General features: G+C 45.6%; 1 protein-coding gene across 3 annotated transcripts in view; it reads right to left on the minus strand.

Moving 5' to 3' along the window:
* dcaf8 (DDB1 and CUL4 associated factor 8) overlaps nucleotides 1–13,297 on the minus strand; it is a 31,862-nt gene extending 18,565 nt beyond the window's left edge. The window contains exons 1-5 of one of the 3 annotated variants that reach the window (XM_034182850.1): nucleotides 13,091–13,297; nucleotides 12,282–12,364; nucleotides 10,980–11,054; nucleotides 10,816–10,869; nucleotides 9,929–10,566 (exon numbers count right to left, since the gene is read on the minus strand). In XM_034182850.1, the coding sequence (XP_034038741.1) occupies nucleotides 9,929–10,566; nucleotides 10,816–10,869; nucleotides 10,980–11,016 (729 nt within the window). In that variant the 5' untranslated portion in view covers nucleotides 11,017–11,054; nucleotides 12,282–12,364; nucleotides 13,091–13,297. Of the gene's footprint in view, nucleotides 1–9,928; nucleotides 10,567–10,815; nucleotides 10,870–10,979; nucleotides 11,055–12,281; nucleotides 12,365–12,981 lie in introns of all 3 variants that reach the window. The other 2 variants (XM_034182849.1, XM_034182851.1) reach the window with 2 other exon arrangements.
* Between the last annotated feature and the right edge of the window lie 8,762 nt (nucleotides 13,298–22,059).

Raw genomic sequence — 22,059 nt, forward strand, 5'->3', positions numbered from 1 at the left:
CATTTTTGATCAGGATATGTCATCCAATGCGCATATTAAACAAATATGGAGGACTGCTTTTTTGCATTTGCGCAATATCTCTAAAATTAGAAAGGTCTTGTCTCAGAGTGATGCTGAAAAACTAATTCATGCATTTATTTCCTCTAGGCTGGACTATTGTAATTCATTATTATCAGGTTGTCCTAAAAGTTCCCTGAAAAGCCTTCAGTTAATTCAAAATGCTGCAGCTAGAGTACTGACAGGGACTAGGAGAGCATATCTCACCCATATTGGCCTCTCTTCATTGGCTTCCTGTTAATTCTAGAACAGAATTTAAAATTCTTCTTCTTACTTATAAGGTTTTGAATAATCAGGTCCCATCTTATCTTAGGGACCTCATTGTTGTGTGGGCCGCTGAAGAGGAGGTACTGCTGGCCCACCACCACCAGAGGGCGCCCTGCCTGGAGTGCGGGCTCCAGGCACCAGAGGGCGCTGCCGCCTCACAGGAGCAGCCAGGGTGACAGCTGTCACCCATCACCTGAGACAGCTGACAGCAATCATCAGAGGGGTATATCAGCAGGACGGCATCTCCACCTCATTGCCGAGATATCGTTTCTACCGAGGAGGTAACGTATCCAGCCGACTATATCAACCTTGAATACTTTTTGCCTTTATACAGAGAGAGAGAAGAGCAGCAGGAGACAGTGTTGGATAAGTACTCACACTCCTGCACTTCAGTGTTTACTTGACGAGAGGGGGAGGTGGTGTTACCACCGTCCGTGTTGCTGGGTGCAGCGCACCCACCTCTGACTGTTTTTGTTCCTCGCCAGCAGTACCAGATCCGACAAGCGGAGGCAGTGGTCACCTGGGAGTTCGGGACTTGGCGGCTCCAGTATTCCCGGGGTTCGGTGGTGGTGGAAATCGAGTGGTTCCGGTTCGACTTGGACAGACGTCTCCTACCTTCGAGCCTGCCCACACGACACCATTGGAATTCGGCTTGTTCCCGAAATTGTAATCTGTTGTGTTTGTTGTGTGAGTTTCACAACAGTAAAGCTTTGTTATTTGACTTACTCCATTGTCCGTTCATTTGCGCCCCCTGTTGTGGGTCCGTGTTCCTACACTTTCAGAACAGGATATCTCGGCCAGCGTCATGGATCCCGAGGGGCGTCAACCGGCTGTTGAACGGCCAATGGAAGAACAGGGCGCACAGGCGTCCGCAGGAGGGGTGATCGGTGAGTTGCAGCGGATCCTCACCGCTTTCACGACTCGGTTGGATTTGATGACCGAGCAGAACGTCCTCCTGAACCGCAGGGTGGAGGCTCTCGCCGCGCAGGTGGAAGCGCGCCCTCCGGGCGCCGCTGCGGCTCTCCCTCCCGTCGACCCTGTGCGTAACAGTGACGTTCCACTGGTCGTTCAACGACCCCTCCCACCTTCCCCTGAAGCATACATAAGCCCCCCAGAGCCGTACGGAGGCTGTGTGGAGACGTGCGCGGATTTCCTTATGCAGTGTTCGCTCGTCTTCGCACAGCGTCCCGTCATGTACACGACCGACGCTAGCAAAGTAGCTTATGTGATAAATCTGCTTCGTGGTGAGGCACGCGCTTGGGCTACAGCGCTCTGGGAGCAAAATTCACGGCCCCTTCAGACATATGATGGGTTTGTGAGGGAGTTCAGAACAGTGTTCGATCACCCAAATAGAGGAGAGACCGCTTCAGCCGTGCTGCTGTCAATGAGACAGGGGCGCCGGAGCGCAGCTGCCTATGCAGTCGACTTCCGCATCGCGGCTGCGAGGTCCGGCTGGAATAGCACTGCCCTCCGCGCCGCCTTTGTAAACGGACTGTCGTTGGTCCTCAAGGAGCACCTGGTGGCTAAGGACGAACCGCGGGATTTAGATGGGCTCATCGATCTTGTCATACAATTAGACAATCGGTTAGAAGAGCGCCGTCGGGAACGAGACGAAGGGCGTGGCCGGGCACGCGTCGTCCCTCTCCCTTCCGGTTCCGACCGCGTTCCGCCCTCCCCACGCTCCACGGCCCTTGCGCTCCGTGCGGTTACAGCCCCCCCTGCTGACGAAGCTATGGACACGAGTAGGGCAACATTTAGGGCACCGGTTACACAAAGGAGGCTGGCCCACGGGGCGTGTTTTGTTTGTGGCTCGATTGAGCATCAATTAAGAGACTGCCCCGAGCGGTTAAACACCAACGCCCGCCCCTAGAAACTGGGCTAGGGGTGAGCCGAGACATTCACGTGGGACACACCCACATCGCCACACGACTCCCAGTTACCATCCTGTATGAGGATTTAACCCTGAAGGCCCCAGCACTGGTGGACATGGGCTCAGAAGGGAATTTGCAAGACAGCAAATGGGCCAGGGAGATAGGGTTCCCTCTGGTGGCGCTTACCTCGCCTGTGCAGGTACGGGCGCTACATGGCTCCCTACTCCCTCCAATCACTCACAAGACACCACCAGTAACTCTGGTGGTGTCGGGGAATCACCGGGAGGAGATCGAGTTTTTTGTGACTCCGGCCACCTCCCGTGTGATTTTAGGGTTCCCTTGGATGTTGAAACACAATCCCCGGATCGATTGGCCGTCCGGGGTAGTGGTTCAGTGGAGCGAGACCTGCCATCGGGTATGTTTAGGTTCCTCGGTTCCTCCCGGTTCCCAGGCCAGGGAGGAGGTCAGAGCCCCGCCCAATCTAGGGACGGTTCCGGTGCAGTACCATGACCTTGCGGAGGTGTTTAGCAAGGATCTGGCGCTCACCCTTCCCCCGCACCGCCCGTATGATTGTGCCATTGATTTGGTTCCAGGTGTTGAGTTCCCGTCCAGTAGGCTGTACAACCTCTCACGACCTGAACGCGAATCAATGGAGACCTACATCCGGGACTCTTTGGCTGCCGGGTTGATCCGGAATTCCACCTCCCCGATGGGTGCGGGTTTCTTTTTTGTGGGGAAAAAGGATGGCGGATTACGTCCATGCATCGATTACAGGGGGCTGAACGAAATCACGGTTCGTAACCGATACCCCTTACCCTTGTTGGATTCGGTGTTCACGCCCCTGCATGGAGCTAAGATATTCACCAAGCTTGATCTTAGGAATGCGTATCACCTGGTTCGGATCCGGAAGGGAGACGAGTGGAAGACGGCATTTAACACCCCGTTAGGTCATTTTGAGTACCTGGTCATGCCGTTCGGTCTTACAAACGCTCCCGCGACGTTCCAAGCATTGGTTAATGATGTCTTGCGGGACTTCCTGCACCGATTCGTCTTTGTATATCTTGACGACATACTCATCTTTTCTCCGGATCCTGAGACCCATGTTCGACATGTACGTCAGGTCCTGCAGCGGTTATTGGAGAACCGGCTGTTTGTTAAGGACGAGAAGTGTGAGTTTCACCGCACCTCTTTGTCCTTCCTGGGGTTCATCATCTCCCCCAACTCCGTCGCTCCTGATCCGGCCAAGGTTGCGGCGGTGAGAGACTGGCCCCAACCCACAAGCCGTAGGAAGCTGCAACAGTTCCTCGGCTTTGCTAATTTCTACAGGAGGTTCATTAAGGGCTACAGTCAGGTAGTTAGCCCCCTGACAGCCCTGACCTCACCAAAGGTCCCCTTCACCTGGTCGGATCGTTGCAATGCCGCGTTCAAGGAGTTGAAACGGCGCTTCTCGTCTGCACCCGTTCTGGTGCAGCCCGATCCTAGTCGCCAGTTAGTGGTTGAAGTGGACGCCTCGGACTCAGGGATAGGAGCTGTGCTGTCCCAGAGCGGGAAGACCGATAAGGTCCTTCATCCGTGTGCCTATTTTTCCCGCAGGTTGACCCCGGCCGAACGGAACTATGACGTCGGCAATCGAGAGCTCCTTGCGGTGAAAGAGGCTCTTGAAGAGTGGAGACATCTGTTGGAGGGAACGTCTGAGCCATTCACGGTTTTCACTGACCACCGGAACCTGGAGTATATCAGGACCGCCAAGCGGCTGAATCCCAGGCAAGCCCGCTGGTCACTGTTCTTCGGCCGTTTTGACTTCCGCATCACCTACCGGCCCGGGACCAAGAACCAGAGATCGGATGCCTTGTCCCGGGTACACGAAGACGAAGTCAAAACGGAGTTGTCGGATCCACCGGAACCCATCATCCCGGAGTCCACTATCGTGGCCACCCTCACCTGGGACGTAGAGAGAACCGTCCGGGAGGCCCTGGCACGAAGCCCGGACCCCGGGACTGGACCGAAGAACAGACTTTACGTCCCACCAGAAGCTAGGGCTGCAGTCCTGGACTTCTGTCACGGCTCTAAGCTCTCCTGTCATCCAGGGCTGCGAAGAACCGTGGCAGTTGTCCGGCAGCGCTTCTGGTGGGCGTCCCTGGAGGCCGACATCCGGGATTATATCCAGGCCTGTACCACCTGCGCCAGGGGCAAGGCCGACCATCGCAAGGCTCCGGGACTGCTACAGCCGCTGCCCGTGCCTCATCGCCCCTGGTCCCACATCGGCCTGGATTTTGTCACGGGCCTCCCGCCGTCCCAGGGAAACACCGTCATCCTCACGATAGTGGACCGATTCTCCAAGGCGGCCCACTTCGTGGCCCTCCCGAAGCTCCCAACAGCCCAGGAGACGGCAGACCTCCTGGTCCACCACGTCGTCCGGCTGCATGGGATTCCATCAGACATCGTCTCCGATCGCGGTCCCCAGTTCTCCTCGCATGTCTGGAGGAGCTTCTGCCGGGAACTGGGGGCCACGGTCAGTCTCTCGTCCGGATACCACCCCCAAACCAACGGGCAAGCAGAGCGGGCCAATCAAGAGATGGAGCAGACCCTGCGCTGCGTGACAGCCGCGCACCCGGCGGCCTGGAGTACCCATCTGGCCTGGATTGAGTACGCCCACAACAGCCAAGTGTCGTCAGCCACCGGCCTCTCCCCCTTTGAGGTGTGTTTGGGGTATCAGCCCCCGTTGTTTCCGGTGGTTGAGGGAGAGGTCGGTGTGCCCTCGGTCCAGGCCCACCTACGGAAGTGCCGTCGGGTGTGGCGTGCCACCCGCTCTGCTTTGCTGAAGGCCCGGATAAGGACAAAGGCCCATGCAGACCGTCGGCGAACCCCGGCCCCTACGTATCGTCCCGGGCAGGAAGTGTGGTCGTCCACCAAGGACATCCCACTACAAGTGGCCTCCCCGAAATTGCAAGATAGATACATAGGTCCTTTCAAGATCCTCAAGGTCATCAATCCCGCCGCAGTGAGGCTTCAGCTTCCGGCCTCACTGAGGATCCATCCAGTGTTCCACATGTCGAAGATCAAGCCCCATCACACCTCGCCCCTATGTACACCCGGTCCGGCACCACCTCCTGCCCGGATCATCGATGGCGAGCCGGCTTGGACTGTGCGCCGGCTTTTGGATGTCCGACGGATGGGCCGGGGCTTTCAATATCTGGTGGACTGGGAGGGGTATGGTCCCGAAGAACGCTCCTGGGTGAAGAGGAGCTTCATCCTGGACCCGGCCCTCCTGGCCGACTTCTACCGCCGCCACCCGGACAAGCCCGGTCGAGCGCCAGGAGGCGCCCGTTGAGGGGGGGGTCCTGTTGTGTGGGCCGCTGAAGAGGAGGTACTGCTGGCCCACCACCACCAGAGGGCGCCCTGCCTGGAGTGCGGGCTCCAGGCACCAGAGGGCGCTGCCGCCTCACAGGAGCAGCCAGGGTGACAGCTGTCACCCATCACCTGAGACAGCTGACAGCAATCATCAGAGGGGTATATCAGCAGGACGGCATCTCCACCTCATTGCCGAGATATCGTTTCTACCGAGGAGGTAACGTATCCAGCCGACTATATCAACCTTGAATACTTTTTGCCTTTATACAGAGAGAGAGAAGAGCAGCAGGAGACAGTGTTGGATAAGTACTCACACTCCTGCACTTCAGTGTTTACTTGACGAGAGGGGGAGGTGGTGTTACCACCGTCCGTGTTGCTGGGTGCAGCGCACCCACCTCTGACTGTTTTTGTTCCTCGCCAGCAGTACCAGATCCGACAAGCGGAGGCAGTGGTCACCTGGGAGTTCGGGACTTGGCGGCTCCAGTATTCCCGGGGTTCGGTGGCGGTGGAAATCGAGTGGTTCCGGTTCGACTTGGACAGACGTCTCCTACCTTCGAGCCTGCCCACACGACACCATTGGAATTCGGCTTGTTCCCGAAATTGTAATCTGTTGTGTTTGTTGTGCGAGTTTCACAACAGTAAAGCTTTGTTATTTGACTTACTCCATTGTCCGTTCATTTGCGCCCCCTGTTGTCGGTCCGTGTTCCTACACTTTCACAACACTCATAGTATCATATCACCCCAATAGAGCACTTCGCTCTCAGACTGCAGGCTTACTTGTAGTTCCTAGGGTTTGTAAGAGTAGAATGGGAGGCAGAGCCTTCAGCTTTCAGGCTCCTCTCCTCTGGAACCAGCTCCCAATTCGGATCAGGGAGACAGACACCCTCTCTACTTTTAAGATTAGGCTTAAAACTTTCCTTTTTGCTAAAGCTTATAGTTAGGGCTGGATCAGGTGACCCTGAACCATCCCTTAGTTATGCTGCTATAGACTTAGACTGCTGGGGGGTTCCCATGATGCACTGAGTGTTTCTTTCTCTTTTTGCTCTGTATGCACCACTCTGCATTTAATCATTAGTGATCGATCTCTGCTCCCCTCCACAGCATGTCTTTTTCCTGGTTCTCTCCCTCAGCCTAAACCAGTCCCAGCAGAAGACTGCCCCTCCCTGAGCCTGGTTCTGATGGAGGTTTCTTCCTGTTAAAAGGGAGTTTTTCCTTCCCACTGTCGCCAAGTGCTTGCTCACAGGGGGTCATTTTGACAGTTGAGGTTTTTCTGTAATTATTGTATGGCCTTGCCTTGCAATATGAAGCGCCTTGGGGCAACTGTTGTGATTTGGCGCTATATAAATGAAATTGATTTGATTTGATTAAAAGCTCTAACGAACCCATATATGCCTGGATAAAAAATCCTTATGTATTAAAATATAAATCTGAAGTATGCCTTGCCATTGTGGTCACTTACCTTGCTGCTTTTTCCACTGTAATATTATTGCTAGTCGTTTAATGACAACAACATATATATGATTTTTACTAACATTTTATTAGAAGTAGATATAAATCCATTCAGAATTTATGACTTTTGACCCTCAGTCAGGGTAAAAAGTACCTCCTCCATCCCCTCCAACCACACTGTTAAAATTTAAATGCCGCCTGGGATCACCATGTACATATCATATTAAAGAACTGCAAGTATATATATATATATATATAGACATAAATATATTTAAACATTTTTGATTCCATATTTGTATGCATGTGAATGCAGCTTAATGAAAAGAACTTAGGGGTTGAGTTATAGTCTCAGTATATTGATATTAAATTGCAACATAACGACTTTAAAATAGACATTTGTTTTACATAATTACATTAAGACTGTTATACAGTTCATTTTAGTATTCGAGAATTTGTTTTTGTAGTTGGTGCAGTTGATGGTGAAGCACTGGCTGCCTTTTTTCCCCTCATTTCGCTTCTGTTTAACAGGCTCAAGGTCTCTCTCCCCACCCTTAGTAATGGCCGCCGTGCAGCATGCCGCTAGTCACGTGACGTCCATTCCAGTTTCTATTTCCATGTTTGTGGCAGACTGGCTGTCGCTTGATGATGATGTCATCATTAAGCGCAAGATGTGATTGGCCGGTCGACGCAGGGAGCATTGTGGGTAGTGCAGTTCAGGTGCACTTTGAATGTTACACTGTTACCGTCCGCTCGACACAAACAAAACAGACTAATTTTAACATTATTTTATTTCTTTGTGGCTGACTGGATAATTTAATCGCCAAGACTCGGTGAGGGAGAGGAGATCTCATGGCACAGCTGTGTTACAGAGGGACATTTCTTCACCGTTTTAGACACTGTTCTGGATAATCAGGACACTTTTTGTGGATTATTTTCTTCATGAACCCACTGAAACTAACAGGTAAGAATTTTATATTTACTATGTGTCTTTTACTCTGCCAATCAATGCATTAATGGATGTATTTCGGTTGTTCACACCGCAGGGTTAAAAGCATGTGAAAAAAGCAGCAACTTTTAGTTAGTAAATGACGGTGTATATAATACAGAGATAAACTGACTTCTAAAAGTGTTTTACTGCTTTTGAAAGATGACAGTGTTTGGGGTTTTATTTTTTATTCATTCATTTTTCATGCGTTCTTTTTGTGTTTGTGATCTTTGAATTTACCCAGCAGGCCCTGTTGCGCTTAAAGTTAAACTGGTTTATCAGAAGCTGACAGTGTAATCTGATGTGACCGTGTCTGAATCAATACTAAAAGTTATCAGTTATCTGTAAAAGAGTTTTTGTTTTTTTGTTTTTTTAGCAGCTTATCGGTATAAAAGATAACTGTTCAGTTATCGGATTAAAGGTTATCAAAGCTAACTTTTTGGTTAGCTGTGCCCACCACTGAATATCACACAACTTAATCACAATTACAGTACTTGCTTAAAAGAGGGTGAATCTCTGCATTTTAACAATCCATTCTTCTTGTCTTAGAATTCTCATTTTTACAGGCACATGTGAACACACCATCAGTAGGCGCAGGAGCAGTGCAGCCCGCATCATGGAGGATACCACCCACCCGGCCCACAAACAGTTTAAGCCACTCACCTCAGGCAGGAGGCTGCGGAGCATCAGGGCAAAAAAAAAAAAAAGGCTCAAATGCAGCTTCTATCCAGAGGCTGTTAAGACTCAACTCCAGGACTTACTGAACACTGCACCTTACACTGCCATAGCCTGCTGTGTGGCCATTTAACAACTTGCCATTTGTTTGATTGCTGCGCTACAGTGAAGGTAGACTGTATATTCATAATTTTTTTAAACATATTTTATCCTTCATACTTTTTAGTACAGAAGTTATTGATTTTAGTATCATTTATTTAGGACATATATTCCACTGGTCCTGAGGACAAATTTCAATTGCATGTGAAAGATGCAAATGACAAAGAACCTTGAAAATTAGGGTCATATCGCCACCTGTTGCTTTGGCATGCTCATGGCAGCCATTTACAATGTGTTTTGCATTTTCATATGAATGGATTTTTTTTTTTTTTTTTTTTAAGGCAATGGTGGGAAACCCCAGTTTTCAAAAATACCCATGTACTTGTGGACTTAGCATGAGTCTCTGAACCCTACTGTACTGTATCTACTAACACAATAACATGCTTTTGGAGGACGGTACGCATTTTCAGAGGCCCGACGTCCATGCCCAGTCACCCAAAATGACCGATATTCGCCCAAGTTAGACGAGGACGAATATCGGTCATTCTGGGCGCAGCAAGGGTACCACACGCCACACAGGGCTGCTGAGGTCTTGAACCTCTGCTCCCAGCCATGCGTACCGCACAACAACTGCATGTTATTTGCATTATTATCACTTACTGAGATACACAACACGTGGAATCACATTAACAATATTTAATGTCATTTCAAAACGTACGACACCCAGTAAATGCATACATAAAAAGTTCACTTTAACTTTTGTCGTGTTGGCTGGTACCGCGCTGCTCTCCAAATTCACCAGTGCGTCCTCATCAAGCTGGCTGCTTTGATTGCTGTTCACTGTCGGACTATCCACAATAAAATCATCCGGAATATCCATATTGGGACCAACACACACTTCTCGCCTTTTCATGTCATCGTCTGCGGACAGTTCTTGGGCTGCGCGCGCTATGATGTCATCACTTTTATGCACAGCGGGCGGGTATTGGGATACCCCGCCTGTTACTGCGGGCAGGTATAGCCAGGTAGCGTAAATGTAGATCTATGCTACCAGCTCAGCAACGCCTCAGTAAGTGATAATAATGTTGCACACATATTGCTGAGACCTTGCACAAGTCTGCAGCTGGCTAGCTGTGATGCAAGTTAGTGGTCTATTTAACTTACATTACCTCACCTGAAAAACATTGCTCTTGTGGCCACTGTCAAACTCCAACACCGCATGGCGTATAGCCCAGTCCCAGATTATCACTCGCAGGTCATCGCTGCCTGAGGCCAGGCGTGTGCCTGAGGGGTTGAAGTGCAACGTGTTGACGCAACCCGAATGCTGCTCCAGATGACCCTGGAGCTCCAACCTCTGCACGAGTCCACGGGCACCACACACACGTCTCACAAACTGGTGTGAGTCTCTACCAATCTCCCTGGAGCGCAGCGAGGGTACCGCGCGCCACACAGGGCTGCTGAGGTCTTGAACCTCTGCTCCCAGCCATGCTTCCATAGCCTCGTCATCCTCATCGTCATCTTTCTGCTCATCGTCCTCATCATCATCATCCTCATCTGAGCTGGATGAATGGCTGGTGCCACCATCTGGTCTGTTCCTCTTTCTAGCTGCCCTCCTGCCACCATCCTTTTCTTTTGTTGTTCCTCGTGTGCTTCCTTCACTCTCTCCACCATTCTCAGTAAAAGAATAGAGGCCACTGCCATCCATACTGTCCGTGTCCTCTTCCTCTTCTTCATCATCTTTGCTTGCACCAGTCTCATCTTTTACATCTGGCATAGGTTTATCTATAGATGATTCTCCAGATTCTTTGGGAGCTAGACACAGGGAAAGTGCAACGTGCAAACAGGTTATAGTTGCTGCATACATTCCACATTGGCAAAGAAATTTTAGTCATCTTACTAATGTATTTCATGTGTGACAATTTGAGGTAAAAAAACAAAAAAACAAAAACAAGAAGGTCAGCAAGAACCCCAGTAGTAAATGTCTACACATTTATTAGATTTAGAAATTTTACAAAACGCAATGCCAAAAAGAGGCAAAGAAAGGTTACATGTTGTTATTACCATCTTGAGAAGAAGATTGTTTTTCTTCTGCTGCCTCCGTTTCTTCAGAACCACCTTGAAAAAACAAACAAAAAACCCACACACACACTTTCTGATTCAGAGCCAAGAAGCATTAACGTTTACAGTTATGGTCAAATTGGTTTTCTCAATAAGTGAGCCTTTACCATTAAGAACACTGGATTTGGTGTCAGACTCAGACATCCTGTCTACTTTGTCCTGTGTTTACCTGAGGGGAAAACCTGCCATTGGCACAAACAAAAAACCAACAATGAAGTTCATTTTTACTTGCCTGCAAACTCACATCCATCACCACAGGTGAAGGCGGACATTTCCGAATATTCACTTTTCCTTCAGCAATGTCACCTCCCCCACAACTTTTTCAAAAATGCTCCACTTTTGTTCCCTTCACGTGAGCAACACCGCAGCCAGCATGGCCAGTTGGAGAAACTGTGCATTGTCCAATTTTTGTCTGTTGCATTACCAGTTACAAAGGTTCAAGGTAGAGTTGAACAGAGAAAAATTTTCTTAAAAAAGGACAAGACATTCAGCTCCAGTTTGCCAGAATCCACAGGAAAGACTGAAGCACAGATCTGATGGGTTTTCTTGAATTTAAATCCTTCTCTGATCCACTCCACCATAAAGCTGTAAATAGTGATGCAATGTAAATTTGGCGACTGCTTGTTAAGTAACATCTGAAGACATTCATTAGGTTGAACAAATTAAGAACACTGACAATCTGCTCCTCAATGGCTTTGGCATGAGAAGAAATTGTTGGATGACAAATGATCAACAACATTTCCATGCACTCAACAATACTCTCGGACCCCCAAATAAATTGGAAACTCCTATTTGGCAGCAATCCCAAAATATGCACAGACAATAAAAAAGCAATATTTCTACTGTGTAGTCAAAACAGCAAAAAGGGGGAGTGACAAAACTCAACACCGCAGACACAAAAAACAAAAGGGAACATTACCAAACGTGCAATACCTTATTACCAAAATTGCAACATCAAAATTTACAATAAAGTAGCATACAATATTTCTTGATAGTCTCAGGAGATATTATTACATATATTGTTACCATTTTTTGTTTATTGCTATTTTGACCAACTAACACATTTTCAGTGTCTAAGAGGCTATTGTAATGACAATAACTGTTTGCCTGATGATATGATAAAAACGCAAAATAATTTAAATCAAAGTTGGTGGATAATCAGAGCGGGCTGTCCTTTAGCAACACTGGTTATGTTAAAGCCATAGGACAAATCAGAGTTCATGACCCAAAGCATATTAATGACCACATCTCAGGATCTAGATGAGATACTGGAATACTGTTTTCTGTGTGGACCTCTAGTCTTCCGGGGCAAAAAAAAAGTATCAGATCTCTCTAACATAAGTGACATCTCACAATAACATCAAGCGCACACAAAAAAATAGCTGGCAGTGGCAAAACACTGCAATCACCTGGATGTCTTGTTTGTTGTGGAGCTGCCTTCCCAACTGGGATTTCAAATAAGTGTAGTAATGAAGGTTACCTTCTGCAGTACCTAAAGTGTACAAACAAAACTTAGAACATCTGCTATTCATTTAGTTTGACAACATTTCAACATGCTCAAGGAGTACAACACAATATGTAACATTAAATGAGGAAATCAAAACGAATTAAGTATTTTAAGTGCGTTTTCTTGTTAAAGTCACACTTAAGTAAGCGTGGGCTGTTCCACAGCTGTTATTTTTATTTTTTTCCATCAGAAATTAAATCACACACGAACAACAAAAGCTTTTATATTTAGATAAGCTCACTGACGCCACATTGAATTGAGGGATACAAGTTACCTGTTCGCTCAGCAGCTAGCAAACTAAAAGCAAAGCCAAAAATAACTTTAGTAGAATTTTAGCAAAGGCAGTCACGACATAAATAACTCGAGCTAACCGACTGCTAGCTGTCTCACGGGCCGACTAATGTCCTATTTTTGTGACATTTAACAACGTCTTCTGTGAAGTAACTGCACAATCTCTCGACGCTGTTCTTATCGCAAAACAACCATGACACCAACAAATATCGACATTAAAGTTCTACCGTCGTCGCCGCTAAACGCTAACAGCTGACTGTCAGTAAACAAGCGCTTAGCAGGAGTTAGCTTGCAGTGGCTAGTTAGCATACCTTAGCGTTACCTCCAGTCGAAGGCCCGACGAGACGCACTTCTTAGTTTACTGCTAATCTTTATTACAGATTGATTTTTTTTTTTTTTTTTTTTTTGTCCTTTTCTCACCTCGCCAGCGTCACTTAGCGATCGAGACAAGTGCCTCGACTAAAAATTCTTAGACAGAAAGCACACAGCATGAGGAAAGCGTGCATCAGGATTTTTTTGTAAGAGGAAAAAGAAGAAAAACACACTGTTAAACAAATAGGCTGCGTTTACACAACAAGCCTGCACCGCTCTGTTTATGTTTGGACGCTTCGCGTCAGCGAGTTTTTTTTTTTTTTTCACCCATTTCCGGGTTCGTGCTTGACGAAAACAGTAATAATAAATAATAATAATAATAATAGTATAATAATGTAAAAAACAAAATACATACTACTACAATAATAATAATTTTATTTAAAAGTCTGTTTGTCATGAATCATAAAAGGTCTAACAAGTTCAAATTCAGCAGACTTTGAACTTTGATGGTTAGTGCGATCATAGTAGTTGTAACTATAGTTGCAAATAAAGTCATCTACTGATTTACGTTGTTGAGCACAATAATTTGTTAACGTGTGTGTAATATATCAGCATGTATCAGGGACAGATCCAGGATTTTGGAATGGGGGGGGGGGGGGCGTGTATTTAAGGTGTGACTTGGGGGGGGGGTGCTCCCAATTTTTTAGGTGGCATTTCGGCACATATTTTAACCACAAAATACACCACAGAGAAAAGAAACTTTATAACCTGTTCTGTTTTTTTTGTTTTTTTTTAAACAATTTGAATTCAAAGTGGCTCAGGATACGTACATCCGTATCTTCTGCGGGACTGCTAAAGGTACGGACTGAGGAGAATAAGCGAAGTGCGCAACGCATCTGCGCATGCGTGGGTCAAACTGGGGCAAAAATTCCAACTACCAAACTCACACCGCTCCCATTGAATTTCTTATACAGTAGCATTAGCGGACTGTGAAAGTTAAGGCGTACTGGGATTGTTTCAAAGGCTTTAAGCGACGCATACAATAATGACAGGTGCGCACGGGTACAGACATATTTGCGCATTCTGATTGGTCGATAAGACATGATGTCACCGGGGAATACCCTCCGTATCTTTAGAACGGTCTCTGTAGATACGGGTCCGGAACCGTAGCCATGGCCATTTGAATTTGTATTGTATTGTACAGTCTTGAGTGTGATGCTAGACTAGACTAGATTAGATTAGATTGAATTTTATTAATCTGTTGGGAAGACTCTCTCAGGGTAACTGAGGTTCCAGCAGACTTGTACAGCAGCACACAGGGTAAGAAGCACACAGAGTATCAAAAGTGAAAGTAAAAACAATTTGGCAAATATAAGTACAGAAAAATATAAATTCCAGACATACTGCTCGCTACTGGTTTACTGGCAACAGCTGTTGCTCTCCTTTCCGCCCTCTGGCTTCCTGTTACTATGATGTGATGACAAGTTACAGAGAATATTTGAATTGTCTGTGGTGAAAAAAGTGAACACCTTTGCTACACCTTTCTAAATCATGGTCTGGTATGAATGTATCTAGCCGTGATACTTGTTGCTGAAGAGAGTGTTCAGAAACAGCATTTGGGCAGGGATTTTTTTTTTTTTTTTTGCAATTATATGGGTGGATATAAAAGTATGCACAAAGTGATGAAGAAAATGGCACTAACAATGGCTGACTCAGCATTGTTAGAGGACCTTTCAAATGGTGCAAACCGAGGTGAGCGAGTATTCAGGGAACACAAAGACTGACTTGCAAATGACAATAATTGGTTCATAAGCTGATTTCGTTTACCAAGGCCACTGTTACTGGTGCTGCGCGCAGAACTGTGGTGGCCCTAGAGCACAATACGGCGAGGATCCAGGGGTTGTCTGTGCCCATACAGGTGCTGACCACACTGGGCATCCTGGCAACAAGGGGATTCTAGCGGGAGCTGGCTGATCGGCAGGAGTGTGCCAGTCAACCTTGAACTGAGCCATACCATCTGTGTGGAACGCAATCATCCGAATGTCTTCCAGGTACATCACATTCCAACATTAAAGCTCAATTTGCAGCAAGAGCCAGTTTCCTTAATGTAATCAGAGCAATTGACTGCACACATATTGCTGTAAAAGCACCATCACATGAATCATTTGCTTTTGTTAATAGGAAACATTTTCATTCCATCAATGTTCAAATCATATGTGATGCGCAAATTCATTGGGTTGGGTTGGGAACAGGCTAGAGGCTGGCATGGTGCACGATGGGTGGCTGCTTGGTGAGGAAATAGTTTAGTCATGTAATGGTTCCGAATGAAAACCAGCACGGGCACACTTGCGCGTGTGCACATTCAAATATGTTTTTGTTTTTGTTATTGATGTGTTTTCTTTGTGTTGATGGTGAAACTAGAGCTGCAGAGCTTCTTAACAGACCCCCCGACTGCCTCCCTGTGTTCCGTGTTTGTCAATAAACACGTGTGTAAAGTTGTGGATGTCACACACTATTGGCCGCGGTGCACCTCACTTTTTTGTAACCGCAGTGTGTATGTGCTGCTATGAGCCCACAGCATTTACGGCTTCACTCACTCTCTCTCACACACACATACACACACACTCCCACTAACTTTTTCCATTTCATGTTTATTCCATTTGACAGGGTATCAAATAAACTATACCTGCATGACTCCACTTTATTTCCATCATCTGTAGCTCACACTCGGTATAATTTCTTTTCATTGTTCATGTTGACTGATCTGACGGAGTGGGAAATCCCAGCTCCCAGGACCTGTTTAAATGAATTTACATATTTAAATATGGCATGGAAAGGGAGGAGTTTAAGACATCTGCATGTGCACTCAAGTGCACATTGATTGGGATGTACAAACAGATCTTGCTTGGATCCATGCGTATGCACACTTTGATACATCTGGATATTTCTATGCATACAACAGTTTGAGTTTTAGCATACACCATGTTTCAGTAGGAAATCCACACAAGTCTTTGTACATGAGGTCCCTGGAGAGTCAAATTTGTCACCTTGGCCTTGAGTTATTCACCACGTTATGCACTATGACTCCTTTTTGATGATACTCAAAAGTGGTGTCTGAGATGAAACACCTCCTTCTGTGAATACTGGCAACTCCGATGCAGTCCCAGGCAACTTGTCGTGTCACATAAGAAGTCCCACATTTGATGTAAATGATGTCCAAGTCATGTTCTGTGACTTCTAAATGTTCATGTATCCAGCACTGACTCTAATGTTGCTTGTTCTAGTTGTGTTAATGTACCATATCTGCTGCAAATTGGGCAGTGACAGGGACAAAGTAAGAGATGGAGAGCTTGCTAAACATTGCAAGAGTTTATGTTACTGCAATACTGGATTAAAAAAAAATGAAATGCCAATATTTAGTGGGACTTACCATATGTTGCATGATTACTGGAATTACAGTTATCACAAGATGACAAAACCAAGTGCACATGGACAGTGAGAGAAGCCCATTTTTGAATATAACATAATATAATATAATTCAATTGTTTACACTCAACTGAAGCGGTACCTCTCCAGCAGTAATGAGCTGGGGTACAATAAAGAATTGTGACAGTTGCACAACATTTTCTCCACTTGGTTTTTCTTGTTATTAAATACATTTATCATAAGGATTAGGAACAGTGGAGTCAGTGGTTGGTCAGATTTACTGAAATGACATCTAGTATGTCCATCATCAATTCTGTTTACATTCAACAAACCTGCTCCCAAGTAGACTTGCCATTCCACGTATATTTCTCTGACAAATCCGAGATCTGTTTTGAAGAACCAAAAGATCCAGGATCATGCCACAATGTCAGTAACTTAATCCAGATAAAAGGGTAATCCACATGCGAAGTGTATGGCTCTGGAAAATATCAGATAATGTAGGAAAAGACTGCTGTCTTGTACAGTCATGGATATCTGCACTTGACTATATGCATGTCTACTTGAGTAATGACAGAGGTGTGCCACTTTCCCAGCGTGCAGCACAAAACAATCCCCTGGATTATTATGGTTTGTTAAAGCTGCTTATGAATATAAGCACAGAGCTGTCCATTACTCACTGGCATCATCCTTGGTATGTCCACGAGGGCCCATCAGTTCTCTGTTTATTTGGCCTGGATCTGAGTGCTGTTTCACCAAAATGCATATGAGGGCGCTGTTTTACCAAAGTAAAAAGTGTCCTGGTTTCACATCTGCCTCAAACGCTTCTCTCTCTCATGTCACCTCGTTGGCGGAGGTCATTACTGAAGCAACTAGAATTCAGTAGAACTCATAAGAGCATATTCTTCTGTCAACTTTGACCATATGATTTTATTATTACTATCACAATTATTATTCCTACACCCGTGTAGGAATAATAATTGTGAGGGTATTGTTTTCAACTCTGTGTGTCTGCAAGTGTGTAACTCAGAGAGATTTGATTTAATTTAGCCCAACTTAGTGAATGACTGACAGTGAGAAAAGAATCAAGAGTCAAGGTCACAGCCAGGCAAAAGTCAAAATGTGGGCCCAGTGTTTGTATATATACGTATATGCAGGTAGATCAATGGGATAAAGATTTGTGTACAATGTAGACCTGGGTTCGATTCCCAGTCATGTTAACTGTCTGTGTCCTTGGCCCAGACACTTCATCTACATCAGGGGTGGCCAAGTTCGGTCCTCCAGAGCCACATTCGCAGGGAGACAACTAAGAGTGTCAGGATGGTGGCTCTTGAGGACCAAACTTGGCCACCCCTGATCTACATCATCCCAGTCCACCCAGTTGTAAATAGGTACCTGCCGTGGCTGGGGAAGTGACCTGAGTTGGAGTGGGCTGATGTCCTCTCCAGGGGGCGTTGTGGAGTCTCACGCACTTCATGCTACACGATCTGGTTATAAGCTCCGGCATCAAGAAGCCTGGGGCCTGTAATGGTATTCTTCTTTCTTTCTTCTTCTGTATAGGAGCTATTAAGAATGACTGTGATTATTAAACACAAATCCTTTGACTTGACTTTGGCTGACCTTTGAAAAGTCAAACTCAAGGTCATAACTGTTTAAATGTTCATTATGGAGTTTTCAGCAACATCTAGACATATATCGCTATATAAACCTGTTAAGGTTTCAGTGGCCACAGTTATCTCCAGGCAGCTCAAAATTTGCATACAGGCTGCTTATAGTCCACATAATTACATTAAAAAAACATAAATGCAACACTTTTGTTTTTTCTCACATTTTTCATGAGCTGACCTCAAAGATCTAAAACATTTTCCATAGACACAAAAGGCCTGTTTTTCTCAAATATTGTTCACAAATCTGTCTAAATCTGTTTGTGAGCACTTCTCCTTTGCTGAGATAATCCATCCCACCTCACAGGTGTGACATATCAAGATGCTGATTAGACAGCACAGTGAAGCATGGTGGTGGCAGCATCACGCTGTGGGGATGTTTTTCAGCAGCAGGACCTGGGAGACTAGTCAGGATTGAGGGAAAGATGAATGCAGCAATGTACAGAGACATCCTGGATGAAAACCTGCTCCAGAGCGCTCCTGACCTCAAACTGGGGCGACGGTTCATCTGTCAGCAGGACAATGACCCTCAGCACACAGCCAAGATATCAAAGGAGTGTCTTCAGGACAACTCTGTGAATGTCCTTGAGTGGCCCAGCCAGAGCCCAGACCTGAATCCAACTGAACATCTCCAGAGAGATCTGAAAATGGCTGTGCACCGACGCTCCCCATTCAACCTGATGGAGCTTGAGAGGTGCTGCAAAGAGGAATGGACAAAACTGCCCAAAGATAGGTGCACCAAGCTTGTGGCATCATATTCAAGAATTGCTGCCAAAGGTGCAGGAACAAAGTAGGGTGTGAATACTTATGCACATGTGATTTCTTAGTTTTTTATTTTTAATAAATTTGTAAAAAATAAATAAATAAATAAGTAAATAAATAAAAAAAATCATGTTGCCTTTATGGCTTGTGAGTAGAATTTTGAGTGGGAAAAAAAAATTTACTCCATTTTGGAATAAGGCTGTTATCAAGGCTTATTGCCAGAGCAGACTGGACACAAATGCACAACGTAGAATAACAGCTCAGTGGAGTTAAGACATTTACTTGATTTGTAAGATGGGGCCAGTACACAGAGAGGCAGTGCAAAAAGAACCACAGTAACAACACATCAGGCTTAGGCATGGTCGAGGTACACAGGCAGGTAGTCAAAAACACAATAAGACAATCAGAGCAAACAAAACACAAGAAACTGAGCTGGAAAAAGGCACTAGGCACATCGACCCAGAGAGGGACAAGAGCAAACTGTGAGGCTTATAAAGCACCCAGGTGATGAGCTGCAAATCAAGGACAGGTGTGAGGTGAAACTTCCAGAACCAGGGTGTGGCCAGGCAGAGAGGAACGCCCACCACCAAGAACTCAGAGAGAAAGAGAGACAAGAAAGAGCAGGGCAGAGAAAACCCAAGCAGAAAGACAGAGCAAGAGAACAGACCAATAACAAATACAAACCAAATAAGAATAAAACATAACACATACCACACCAAGTCCAAATCCTGACAGCTGTGGAGGTCTGGGACAGTGCCTAAGGCAGTGGTGTCCAAAGTATTCCAGAAAGGGCTGAGAGGGTGCAGGTTTTCTTTGCAGCCACTGACTTCAGCGGGTGATTTCACTAATGAACTCATCACACCTGCTCAAAGTGATGTTAATCAGTGAAATCACCCACTGAAGTCAGTGGCTGCAAAGAAATCCTGCACCCTCTCGGCCCTTTCTGGAATACTTTGGACACCACTGGCCTAAGGAGTGTCAAACTGAGGTGATGGTCCCCATATGTAACAAAAAAGGGACCAGACAGGGCTGGACCCAGAGTGAAAATCTGACAGATGCATTTTTGCCCAATGATAAAATAAAATCGTACGCGTCTTGTTATTCAGTAATCTTCATTCTTTTATTCATGTGCTACATACACTGTCACACTTCTTTTAATATATTTATTATACTTCATGGACCATAGTGAACACTTCTTATTTGTATAAATATGATGTCCTAAAAAACAACACTATAACAAAAATTGACTGTAAACAGGATCAAATTTATTGCCAAAATCTTTCAATTATACCTGAATCTATATATGATTTTTTTTTCAATTGATAAAATCAATAAAAAGATGACTGCATATATTCTTAATAATAATATATTGCGATACAGACAGTTCACAGAAGACATTTTCCATTGATACCAATCAAAATTAGAAACAGTCCAACAGGTAACAATATTCATCATGTCCATGACTAAATATACTAAAACAAATACATCACAATTGTGATATGTGTACAATTGTGATGTATTTGTTTTAGTATATTTAGATTTTGTTGTGATTTGGCGGTTTATAAGCTGATTAAATTGAAATTGAACAACATTTTATTGAGTCTTAAAGTAAATAAATATAAAATTGGTCACTGGATCCTTAAACTTTGGACATAATAAACTCTACATGGTGGATCCTTGATCTCTGGACATACATAGGAATAAAGAAAATCTGCAGTTTTTGTCAAATGCATTTCCTTTCAGACATTATTGGCATGAATGTCTTTCCATACATCTGAGCTGAGCTCTTGCAGCTGCTGTGCTGCACATCAGGATGTAATTTGTAAAGAAATACAGCACGTCTCATTTTTGGAGGAAAAAAATGTTTTAGTCAATTGTAGTTCCTTGTCTGTATTACAACGTTTGTAAGAGGTGTCATTTTATTTAAAGCGGCAATTCGTTTTGAGGTTATTAATTCTGACCGGACTCTGTCTCAGCAGAGAGCCGCACAGAGTTTGGAGCTGTGTCAACGGAACGGACGACGATTCTCGTTTCTTGACTGCAACAAAACAAAGTCCCAGTTAGTGACTTTAATCCACCCAAAATTGACTCACGGTATTTTAATGGCTTTGAGAGGGGTTAAGAAGCGGACTTGCCGTTTCTGAAGAGCAGTGAATCAAAGAGCCAACAAACTAGTGCATCGAAGCATTGCTTCATTGATTCACGCTTCAAACTGGTGTTGCACTGCAGAAACGGTTGATTACAGACCCGCTGCAGACCAAACCCTGAATATCCGTAAGACTTTATTTGTACGTCCGTATGACTCTGAAACTTGACATGAAAACCACCGAAAATGTAATTTCAGTCATCATAGAATGCCTTTCAAACACACTATTGTCTGAAAACTATTTATAAACCACTCACCGTTTCTTGCTGAAATAAATGTCCAATTTTTTTTCCTGGATGCCATGATCATCAACACGACTGGACTGACGCTATGTTTGTTTGATCCGGTTTGAATTTTCCTGTGTACATCTGCGTGGTGCATTGTGGGATCAAATCAAAAGCTGTGTTCACCGCGGGGACACATTCGGCGCTATTCGGGATTATTCGAGATTTTTTTTTAACCAATGACGAATGATGCGTAAAAAAATCTGACAGTTGCATTGGTCCAAACCAGTCTGGATCCGGGCCTGCCAGAGAGTGTGTGCCAAGTACAGAGGTATCACACTACTCAGCCAACCTGGTAAAGTCTACAAGTCTACTCCAGGGTGCTGGAAATTAGGGTTCGGCTGATCGTCAAACCTCAGATTGAAGACAAACAATGTGGGTTCCGTCCTGGCCGTGGAAAAACCGACCAGTTCTTCACTCTCACAAGGATCATCCAGCTGGGAAGAGACCCTGGGGAAGACCCAGGACTATAAAGATTCAACCCAGTCTCACGGCATGTGATTCCGCAGCACAAAATATACATTAATCTGTTGGTTTGTCATATTGTCACGAAAAGTGCAAAATTTTCATCATGGGAGCACAAATTTATTCTAATTCATTCCGAGACTAGGCTGTAAAGATTACATCTCCACACTGGCCTGGGAATGCCTCGGGATCCACCAGTCAGAGGTGGTTAATGTGGCCCAGGAAAGGAATGTTTGGCATCCCATACTAGAGCTGCTGCCCCCATGACCCAACCCCGGATAAGTTGTTGAAGATGAGTGAGTCCAAAACAACAAGGTGACTTGAGTGAGTCAA

Source organism: Thalassophryne amazonica, chromosome 12, assembly GCF_902500255.1.
Source record: "Thalassophryne amazonica chromosome 12, fThaAma1.1, whole genome shotgun sequence".
Classification (NCBI taxonomy): Eukaryota; Metazoa; Chordata; class Actinopteri; order Batrachoidiformes; family Batrachoididae; genus Thalassophryne; species Thalassophryne amazonica.